Genomic DNA, 12,309 nt, shown 5'->3' with positions numbered 1-12,309 from the left:
AACCCAAATGGTGTCAAGTCCGCCCGTTTCCTTGGGCAACTTAGTTATGAAATCCATCGTTATCCATTCCCAATTTCACTCGGGTATTTCTGGTTGTTGTAGTAGTCCCATAGGCTTCTGATACTCTACCTTTACTTTAGCGCAAGTCAGGCACTTGCTCATGTAGGTAGCTATTTCAGCTTTCATATCCGGCCACCAATAGTGTTGTTTGAGATCTAAGTACATTTTTTCGGAATCCAGATTAACAAAGTACTTTGTTTTGTGGGCTTCGTTCATGACCACGTCTCTGAAACCACCAAACTTAGGGGTCTAGATCCAATCCATGAGGTAGTAGGCTCCGTCCTCTTTGATTGTAAGATTCTTGTCCGTCCCACACATGGCTGCGTTTGCGATGTTTTCCGGCTTCAAGGCTTCTAGTTGAGCCTCCTTGATTTGTGAAGACAAATGAGAATGAATGGTTATTGTTAGCGTTCTTGCTCGGCGACCCGAATATTCCTTTCTGCTTAAAGCATTTGCCACTGCATTGACTTTGCCCGGGTGGTAACTGATCTCGCACTCGTAATCGTTCAGTAACTCGACCCATCGGCGATGCCTCATTTTATGTTCTTTCTTGTTCAGGATGTGTTGGAGGCTTTTGTGGTCCGTGAAGATAGTGCACTTTGTCCTATACAGGTAGTGTCTCTAATTTTTTAGAGGGAACACCACAGCTCCCAACTCCAGATCATGAGTGGTATAGTTCACCTTTTGGGTCTTCAGTTGCCTTGACGCATAGGCTATAACCTTTCCGCACTGCATCAGTACACAACCTAACCCCTAATTGGAAGCATCACAATATACCACGAAGTCCTCCGTTCCCTCTGAGAGATGTAGTACCGGAGCACTGCAGAGAGCTTGTTTTAAAGTTTGAAAAGTAGCCTCTTGTTTCTTCTCCCAGATGAAAGGTTCACCCTTCTGAGTTAGTGCGGTGAGTGGCTTGGCGATCTTGGAGAAATTATGGATGAACCTCCTATAATAACCGACGAGACCTAAGAATTGCTTGATGTCCGTTGGGGTTCTTGGAGTTGCCCAACCTTCAATTGCCTTAACCTTGGAGGGATCCACATGTATTCCCTCTTCACTGGCCACATGACCTAGAAAATCCATTTTGCAGATCCAGAACTCGCACTTGGAGAATTCTACATACAACTTCTCCACCCTTAGTGTTTCCAAAACCTGCTACAGATGTTGGCTGTGTTCTTTACTTTGTGAATAAACGAGTATATCATCAATGAATACAATCACAAAGTTGTCAAGATATGGTTGGCAGACTCGGTTCATCAAGTCCATAAATGTTATAGTCACATTCTTTAGATCATAGGGCATTACTACAAATTCATAGTGACCGTATCGGGTTTGGAAGGCAGTTTTGGGGATGTCTTCTTCTCTATTCTTTAGTTGGCTATATCCGGATCTTAAATCTATCATTGAAAAGTAACTTGCTCCTTGAAGCTATTCAAATAGATCATCAACCCGGGGAAGAGGGTATCAATTCATGACGGTGAGCTTGTTAAGCTCACGGTAATCAATACACATGCGAAATGAACCATCCTTCTTTTTGACAAACAGGACTGGAGCTCCCCAAGGATAGAAGCTTAGCCTTATAAACCCCTTGTCTATTAAAATTCTCTCAATTGTCTGGAAAGCACTTGTATTTCTATAGGAGCTAGTCTATATGGTGATTTGGTGATCGGTGTGGCTCCGGGTATCAAGTCGATTGGAAATTTGACTTGTTGTTCGGGAGGTATTCCCGAAAGGTTTTCACGGAACACGCCGGGAAAATCACACACCTCTGGGATGTCCTTGATGTTCTTTTCTTCTTTCTTTTTATCCACAACATAGGCTAGAAAGGCATGGTTCTTTTTGTGTAAGCAAATTTGTGCCTTGATACATGAGATGAGACGAAGATTCATATCGGGTTTGTCACCATATATAACTAGGGGGTGAAAGAGAACGCCCTTCTCATAGCACATAATATCAGCACGATGGGGGCATAACCAATCCATGCCGATGATCACATCAAAACTCTCTATAGTAACCAACATTAAGTCGATTTGAAGGGAGTGGTTATTTAAAGTTGATATGCACCCTATGAATACGTCATTGGTGGTTTCCATTTTCCAATTAGCCATTTCCATCGTGAAAGTTTCATTTAAATTTTTTTTTGGGATTTTGATTGAGTAGGTGTTTAAATTTATGACTCACGAAACTTCTTTTTGCCCCACCATCAAACAAAATGCATGCATAGACGTTGTTGAGGAGGAACGTACCAGTGACTGTTGTCGGATCCTTCATAGCCTCTTCATGTCCTATTGCTAAGACTCTTCCCGTTCCTCCTGTATTTCGCTTGTTGGCCTTTGGGCAGTTTCTTTTGTAGTGGCCAATCTCTGCACACCCATAACATGCTTGACATACACCATCGTTGGTAGGTTGATTGGTCAGTTGTGCTAGCATGCTACAATATTGGGTGATGTGCCCTTTCTTATTGCAGCTTGTGCAGTGCATGTCTCGGCACGCACTCTGATGATGAAGGTTGCATTTATACATTTCGGGAGATTACCCGCATATGGCTTGGTCGCTGCTGGTGTGGCAGGAGTGGTAGCAGCATGAATAACCACTGTCTGTTGCATCTTTGTAGATTCCTGAGTTTTTTGCCCTTTTCTCTTGTTTCCCGATTTTTTCTTGTCATCATTTCCTTTCTTCGGTTCAATGACGGAAGTCGTTGCGCCCTTTTGTACTCCATGGTCATATAGCTTTTGTGCGAGGCTTTTGGCGCTGTCGAACGTTGTCGGATTTGCAGTAATTACATTCCCTTGAATCGGGGGAGTTAGCCCCCAAATGAAATGTTCGACCTTCTTACTCTCAGAGGTGATCATTCCAAGATTCAACATTTCCAGGTCTCTGAATCTGGAAATGTAAGCTTGAATGTTGGAGTCCTTTACAGTGAGATTCCATAATTCTAACTCTAGTTTCTGTACCTCCCTTCTAGGACAATACTCTTCAAGCATCATGGCCTTGAGGTCTTCCCAGTCCATCGAGTTCGCCATTGGAAGCGTTAGAGCCTTGATGTGGCCATTCCACCACGAAAGGGTTCTATCATCAAAAGTACAGGTTGCAAATTTCAATTTGCTTTCTTCTGGACATCCACAAATTTTGAAGACTGATTCCATCTTCTCAAACCATCGAGTTTGGGCTATGACACCCCCGCTTCCTTTGAATGGCCTTGGCTTCCCGTTTGTGAAGTCTTTATATGAGCATACTCATTGAGACCCTTGATTAACTCTATGGTTAGAACTACTTGTTCCATTCCCACTTACGCCTCCATTGGAAGCATTGTTGTTGATATCTGCCAGAGCCGCAGTGACTACAGCTGAAACTGCTGCCAAGAATGCGGTCGAATCCATTTGTGGTGGAGGCGGTGGTGGTGGTGGTGGTGTTGTTGTGATATTCTTACGCTTGGTGTACTTTCGGGGCGACATTTTACTGCTATAGATGGAATTTACGTGAGTTTTTGATCAGAGTTACGTTTTGAACACTATTGTAATGTAACATTGCATTTATATGTATGTCAAGATAGTGGTTATGGAGTATTACTTTGTACATGTAATTGAAATCCTGTTGTACCAAATAAAAATGAACAGATATTACATAGCAGACAACAACGTCCGTAAATAAAACACATATTTGTTTCAGTAGTAACAATGTAGTGGTACATAATACAATATATCACGACCCTCTGAATAGTGTAATCACTTAAACTTAGGGTCGGTCCTACATACAAAATAAAAAGAAAGGGGTAGCACTAATGCATACCCAATGTCCATTCTATCATATTCGGGGAGTTGGATAGATGCTACTCTCACCGAGTAGTCCCATGTGGTGTCTGGGATAAAGTCGAAGCACCCTGCAGCTCAGCTAGTCGACGCTCGGCTACCAGTACCCTTTCTTTAAGGGTAGCATGTCTCATCTGGTATTCCCTTACTTCCACTTGTGCGGTAATAAGGTCCTCAACAAGTCGGTCTACATCGTGGAGATCCCTTGCGAGGTCCTCGGTGTGTGCCATCATGAGCTCCACAAAAGCTCTCATATCTTCGACTCCGTTCGATGTCGTCTGAGGCAGATCACCGATATCTGAGATCCGCCAGACCAAGTCAGGAAGGGATTGGTCGGCGGGTCCTCCATGGAGAAAATCATAGAACCCTCGCTCCATCCCGAAAGGTGGACGCTACCTCTGGTGCATGCTCCATCTCTAAGGATCATAATCCCAGAGAGGCGTAGGGCCAATGTAGCCCTATTGATGCGCTGGTGTACCCTCCATGTTGGGAGGTTCAATGACTTCAGACTCTGTGTCTGAATCATCCTCCTCCTCCTCCTTGTCGACCTCCTCATCGATCTCCTCTTCCTCGATCTCTTCCGGATCATCCTCTCAATCCTCCTCTATCCATCCCTCGTTCCCTTGGTTTGGGGGAAAAGGATCTCCTGGGTGATGAAAGTCTGGTATGGCATCTATATGAGAATATGTAAGTACGAGAAAATAGAAAGAATACCAAAATACCCTTATAGTATTTTATTTCTTTTAGTTTTGTTTTTAGACCCCTTTTGATTTAAAGTTGGTAAGTTTTAGATTTTGTTGTCCACCTCGACTACTTCTAAACACATGTTGGTCATGCCTCAAATAAATATAGTTGATCAGGCTATATTTAACCTAGATGTGACTACATAACTGTCTAAGTTTAGTCGCGATGTCCAACTCCTCTAAAGACTTTTTGCTTTCATATTAGGACCCTACTTTCGACGTACTCACACGTAGGTATACTTTTTATAAAATACTTATATTTTTAAAGCATACTTTTAGTCAGAGTGTTTTAGTCTGAATTTATTTATAGTTGTATATCTTGTATGATTAGATATACTTGTTCACTATAAACAACGCTTTGATACCAATCTGTCACACCACAGAACCAGGACGACGAAAATGTTTGTGGGTGGATGATGTCATTGTATTGTATCATCACAATTGATTATAAATGGACATAACAACCAAATGACATACATTAAGATTACAATCTTCATAAGTTTACATTTTGTAATTGTCCAAATGTTACAGAAAAGCGTCAGAATTGTAAATTTCATAATGCAGCAAAATATCCAAAATACATGGCTCGAGTATCTACTTACTGGTTTCCTGAGAATACAAGTCATTTTGAAAAGCATCAACATAGAATGTTGGTGACTTCAGACGGATTTTTGTATGAAAATAGCTTGTATCTGTTTTGCTTGACAAAAAAATATTGCATGCTTCCAGAAAATCCAATATTTTCCATAAAAGTGAATTATATGTTCATTTCCAAAACCATGAATATATGTATGCACGTTTCTTTGAATCATGTGAATGTATGTTCCCAAAAAATCCCATATTTTCTGATTGTATGAAACTGTAGTATTAGACCCTAAGACTAAAATAGTAACAATTGAGTATTAAAAATAGTGGGTAGTTTTATACTTTATAAAACCAGTGAAGTGTAAGTTTTCCCGTAAATCAAGATGGAATTGTTAATCCCTACGTGTGTCATTATAACCATGCTTGATGTGACTGTTATGACTTTAATGACGTTCTTCAGGCATCGGAGTCGGTAAGATAGTGTCTCACTAGAGCATTAATAGTTTTATGCAAAGTTCTACTCTCTGTATTGAATATTGAAATAACACCACTAGTGAAATTCGTGATAGATGTTTTATGACACAGATTTTACAAATTTTGCTAATATGCTGTTTTATGACACACGATTCCCAGATTTCATGACATGCAGCTTATTACTTATGCAATATGAGTTTTATGACAGAAAATTTATGACACATACATTGTTTTGTCATAAAACTGTTCCGTATACGATTTCGCTTAAACTATTTACAACATTTTATATAAATAGACTTAAGTGAATATGTCTAGTATTGAATATTGAAATAACATCACTAGTGTAAATAGACTGTTTTGTATGTGATTTATGTTAATTGTTTATTGTTGTGTTTCATTTTTTTCATGTTTTACTTCCAAAATAATAAGACTATTCAAACATCCGTAGTCAATCATACTTTTGGAAGTACGTAGTGAATTAAGACTTTCATGAATCAGACTGTTGATAGTCTAAGGGTTTAGACTTTAGACATAACAAAGGTTTGTTGTAGTATTCATGAGTACTTTTGATATGGAGATTTAAGTATTGGATGAACCCATGCTTAGAGAATTGCTTCATGAAATTTTTATTAATCAGAAAGCATATACGAAGACCTTGCTCTCTATGTTTGGACTGGTGGGAGACGCAAAAGCAAAGGTTCCACTGACATTCAGAACGAAAGTAACACCATCTCTGGAAAAACTAGCAGTTGATATGACTCTTTATCGTCAGATGATAGGATCATTGATGTATCTAACCGCTAGTATACCATATATCATGTTTTCCATTTGTTATTGTGCTGGGTTCCAAGCGAATCCTAGAGAACCTCACATGACGACAGTGAAAAACATCTTCAGGTACTTAAAACGAATCTCCTCGCTTGGCATTTGGTATCCAGCAAACTCAGGATTCTTCGTACACGCATTTTCGGATTCTGACCTTGGAGGATGTGGATTAGATATAAAAAGTACAACTGGAGGATGCCAATTTCTTGATGGAAAACTTGTCAGTTGGCAATCCAAGAAGCAAACTTGTGTATCTTTGTCAACAACTGAGGATGAATATATAGTTGTTGCCTCATGCACATCCCAAGTTATCTGGATTCAAAGTCAGCTTCGTGACTATGGCTTAATTATTAAAAGAAATCTAGTTCTACTGTGACTCTGAGAGTACCATTCACATTTGTTACAATGCAATGCAACACTCAAAGACGAAACACATAGCACTGAGGTATCATTTCATTAAGGATCACGTAGAAGATGGCAACAATGAAATTCACTTTGTAAGATCGTCGGATCAGTTAGCTGACATGTTCACAAAAGCCTTGCCTAAAACAACCTTCAATTGGTGCGAACGTTTGTAGTAGTTCGTAGTCCAGTGTTCATTCACAGTCTACTTTAACGCTGCGAATCGGTGCAAACGATCATAGTAATTCGCAGTCAACTGTTCATTTGTGGTTTGAATTTTCCAATATCATTTTGTACATTATGTATAATGTTTTTTTTATCTTTGTTTCGTTTTTCAATATTTTCTATTTTAATTTCTTTTCAGAAAATTTCAAAATGAAAAAATATTTTATTTATGTTTAATTTTATTTCTTTTATTTAAGAAATCATAAAAACACCAAAAACATCTTAAGAATATCATGGAGGAATAAGTTCGTATCATATCTCTCAATTTGTGGGATGGGGCGGGTATAAATCTCTTTATTTATTTATTAGCTAAGTGTCCCTAGAAGCATGTTGCCGCATGTTGTCCGAAGCCTCAATCAACCTGATGTGAAGCCTTAATGAATCAATCCTACCAATCGTTTCTTCCCAACCAAGCTGTTAAATTCACAATAGTCATGAGCTACCTGACTCTTCTCATTTTGAGTTAAGAGTTATCTGCTTGGTCACTTTCTCATAGCAGAGGAACATTCACTTCTTTAGAACCACCTTCATGCTTCTCCACTACCTTCACACTCATGAATGTAACCCTTGAGACTCTCAGCAATTCAACTGAGGTTTATGGTTACACAACATCTGTGTTAATGATTTTGTTTCATCAACCACGTACTGAGTGAACCTAAAATCCAACAGAGTTAAATAAATTGACGATGAACAATTAAAAGTTCAAGATTTTCACTACGGAATTATGGAAAGACACTTTCGTGGTTTGTACCAAGAGACCTCTTTTTCTTTTGCGAGATCTTTATGACGTGTTCTTGTCCCAAGACACTTCTTCCCACGAGATCCATTTTTTTGAGATTTCAGAATTTAATCTTGCTTTTAATCATCAAACATATTTTGAATCACCGTTTTGTTCTTGGCTATAATCTGTTAGAATATAAATGATCTTTTCAAGGATTTTCATCCTAACAAAAAGGCTTTACTCATAGTCATGTTATTGACTATGACCAAACCATTTGTCAAGTAGATATGACTAGGTCTACAAGGATATTATTTACCATGACCATATAATATGATTATAAGAGATGGGAAATAGATTTCAATAAAAACTGCTTTTCTTAATAATCACATACTCCGTATAGCTTATCCTGGAGGTTTTATTAATCCAATTTATCCTAACATATTGTGTAAGCCCTAAGATCCATTTGTCGATATAAGCAAACATCTCAAATTTTGAATCATCATTTTAATATGAAAACACAAAGTACATTTTTACATCAAAATGAAGATAGCATATGTGTTTATTAAGAACTAGTAGGAGCAATAGTGATATTCCTAATCTTATATGAACAAGACATACTTAATCATGAGAAATAACATTCCATCTATGCAAGGTTGTTTCGCCTTGACCCGAAAAGTATTCTAAAAATAGAGGATATAGGAATGAAAAAAAATACATTCTTTAATGTCAAATCTATAGAGGTAGAAAAAGATGAATGTTAAAGTTTTAAATCTCTATGTTTATGTTAATAATATCTTGAAATACATCAAGATACATGATTTTTTTTGAGGACTCTTGGCAATGCCACATGACACTGTTTTGAGCTTGCCTTAAAAGGACCTAGCACATAGGTTTGAGCTAGATAAAATCATTTATATTCTGACAAATGAATCCATCATTTATGCCAAATTATTCACAAATATGATATTTGATTATGTTGTGATCATCTCATAAGATACGTGGGAAAGTCAATGGATGACTATAAGGACATTATAAGAGTACTTAAGAAGAACTAAGAGAATGTACTTGAGATAATTAGTTTAACAGAAAATCCTTATGTAACAACGTATAAAAGATGATGAATTCAAAAGAAATATTATGAATCATAATTGGACTAAGACTTCATTATAGATGAAGAGTGAGGTTTGTTGGAATGAGCTTCAACTGAAATATAATGACACACTCTACTACATAATTTAATGCACTAATATTTTAGAAGCTACAATATAGATTTTTTATTTATGAATCCTTGGAGGAATTTCTTATTTTCGTCCCCTTCAATTATCCACTTCATGTCCAAAACTTCTATCTTTTCCATCTCCATTATCTTTTGTAATCCATGATTTTGGGTCTCAACTTCAATCGCCAATATGGATTGTGTTTCTGCAACTTTCTCAATGTTTGCAGATATTTCTCTCAATTTATTACTTTATTCATCTCATGTTTCTCTCTTTATGATTCAACATTCCTTTACCTTTTTATCTCTTCCTTTAGATATCTTAATTTGGCAGCTAGTTAGGAATCAGGAGTACCTTATCTGTGACAACCCTATATTTTTCCAAATCAATGTAACGCTGAAAAGTCAAATACAACGAACTATTTGGAATCAACGAAATTAACCTCAAAAATTAAGTGTTCAAAAATCCAAAGTTGGCATGCATCAAATGTTAGATATCGTGCCAAGGTTTCCAAAAACATAAAGAACATTCAAAACCGAGTTATAATGAAAAGATTATGACCACTCAAATATTCACGACACATCCGGTAAAAAAATTTTAAACGTAAAAAGTGAAATTCCAATAAAATGCGTTTAGCCCTTAGGTATCTAAACAAAAGTCATAGATTTCGTTAAACAGTGAACGTGCATAAAAAGATCGCCCAAATTGGACCTCGTATGAAGAAGTTACGAATTTTCTAAGTTTCGTAGCAGCAGTAGAGAGCTAAAAACTCGAATTAAAGATCGAACGATATTTAGCTAACGCAACCTAAACGAGAGTTGAAGGTCTCCATAACAGCAGTAAGATGGTAAAAAGACAGATGTAAACAGACGTCAGATAAAGAAGTTATGAATTTTTAACGGACTTTAACAGTCCCGGCCTACTAAAAACATAATATTAAAAATAATTTCAAAACTAGCCGACAGAGTCTAAATGAAAGTTGTAGAGCATAGTCTCACCTACGCGTGGATATAAAGAACGCGAAAAATGTAGCCCGTACATGAAAGTTACGGAATTTAGAAGATTGAAGCCCAAATTACGCCCAGCGTAATTTAAGGGTACGCCCAACGTACTCAGGTGCAGGGTCGAGTCCCATCGGCTAGCAGACTCTCCGCTTAGCTAGACTCGAGTCGTAAGACATGATGCAAATTTTCGCCCAGCGTAACCGAAGTACGCCTAGCATAACGCGTACGCACGCCCAGCATACTCCGGTAGTACGCCCAACGTACTCCCACTTTTAGCCCTATAAATAAAGGACATGAACTCCGGGTTTTGCCACACATTTCTCAAACTCTCTCTCACTTTCACTCACTTGTGAGCTCCAGAGGCCATCCCGACACCCTTGGTTCCATACCCAAGCCCCCGACGAAGCTTCTACGCTACCGAGATCCCCGAGAAGCTTGAAGACGCAGCTTTCCGCAGTTGAAGTTCCACTCGATTCTAGTCTCACTCTCTTCAAACCGAACAAGTGAGTTCATACCCCTACTTTTTACGTCTTTTGAAGTTTTAAGGGGGGGGGGGGGGAATACAAGTGCAATACATGAAAACGTATCGCTTTATATAGATTTAAATACAACTTCTATATTATCATTATTCGCTATCAACATTTTACTTTGCATGAAAAGTTAATATTTCATCGAGTCATTCTCACCAAATGGAACACATTTCGGAAAAACTATAATGGGTATAGTTTGCGAGTTATTCATATATTCTTTCGTAAACATCTTGAAAAACGAAATACTTTCATCGGAAGTGAAATAAATATTTTCCTTTCGTAAATCTATTTATACTAAGTGTTGTGAGATATTCAACTTCAACGTACTCTCAAGTATGCATTTCAAGTCATGTATTGTAAACCATAATCTCTTGGAGGGAGAGCGTGATACTTGTGTATAGATCTATACGGGATTGACAATCCCGCACCTAAACGGTTAGCTACAGTTAGACCGGCAGGTCTGGGGTGACAAATGTCATAACACTACAACACCTGAAGAATGTTGTTACAGGCAGTCTGTGTCAATAGCAAGGTTATAAGACTCACATGGAAGTATAAAAACAAGCTTGATTTACGAGACTCATGAATGCATTCAGTATTTACACTATTTCGAGTATAAATTCATCTTTATCATTTAAGTACGAAAGATACTAAACGCCCTGCAACTTTTGGGATCTTTTCAAACTATATGTGGAAAATATTGGATTTTCTGGAAACCACGTTCATCTATTTTCTTCCAAAAAGACATACTTTTTCAGTACAAAAACAATTATGAACTCACCAACTTTATTGTTGACACTTTTTCAAAACTACTTGTATTTCTCAGGAAATCGGTAATACAGGTAACTACCAACTTTTGAAGAAGGAACGCTAAGGCGTATATTATCAAACATTTTAAATCATCATATTTGTAATATTCTTTTGGAATCATGTATTACCCAACAATGTACATTTTATTATATATGTGATGGTTGTGTTACTTCCTTTACGATATTCAATTGTTATGGTACTACGCTAAGTCACCCACCCCCACATGTTTCCGCCATTCTGGTTTGGGGGTGTGACAGATTGGTATCAGAGCATTGTTTATAGTGAACTAATATATCAAACCACATAATATATTCAAACTATAAATGCAAAAGGGACCAAAAACCCTCTGACAAAATGTTTTCATAAACAATATATTTTTTAAAAAATATACATTTTTACATGCATGCATCGGTCTCGTATCATAGAAAAGTTTTCTAAAAAATATGAAGGCAAGTTGCAACACCACGACTAGGCCTCGAGGTATGTAATCAAATCGAGAATTAATATAGCCTGATCAACTACATTTATCCTGGATTTGACCAAGGTACGTCGAGGAATGGTCGTAGTGGACAACAAGTCAAAAACTTAACAAATAAAAATACTAAACTTGCAAATTCGAAATACTATAGGAGTATTTTAATAGAAGGATAATAAAAATTATGCACACGTCAAGATTTGGTTAAACTTAGGATGCCGTCAAATAGAAATTTCTTTTCTCATAAAATGCTCATATCTCTATTCTAGTACAGACAAAATGGCCGGATTCCATATGCCGGGAGATCCCTACTACCCGAACCAAGGTAACGGTGGATGGATAGAAGAAGATTCGGAAGAAGACCCAGAGGAAATCAAAGAGGAAGTTGAAGAGGAATTCGAAGTCGAAGAGGAAGAAGAAGAGGAAAGC

The 12,309-nt window shown here is 37.7% G+C and overlaps 1 protein-coding gene across 1 annotated transcript; it reads right to left on the bottom strand.

Moving 5' to 3' along the window:
• Positions 1–1,655: 1,655 nt before the first annotated feature.
• Positions 1,656–2,174, bottom strand: LOC145089448 (uncharacterized). The gene has a single exon (XM_079027886.1). The coding sequence runs from the start codon at positions 2,172–2,174 to the stop codon at positions 1,656–1,658; it is 519 nt and encodes a 172-aa protein (XP_078884012.1).
• Between the last annotated feature and the right edge of the window lie 10,135 nt (positions 2,175–12,309).

This window comes from Lactuca serriola, chromosome 2, assembly GCF_051521515.1.
Source record: "Lactuca serriola cultivar US96UC23 chromosome 2, Lser_US96UC23_V15, whole genome shotgun sequence".
Lineage (NCBI taxonomy): Eukaryota > Viridiplantae > Streptophyta > Magnoliopsida > Asterales > Asteraceae > Lactuca > Lactuca serriola.
Note: the sequence above shows the minus strand (reverse complement) of the source record. Positions and strands in the feature narration are given on the sequence as shown.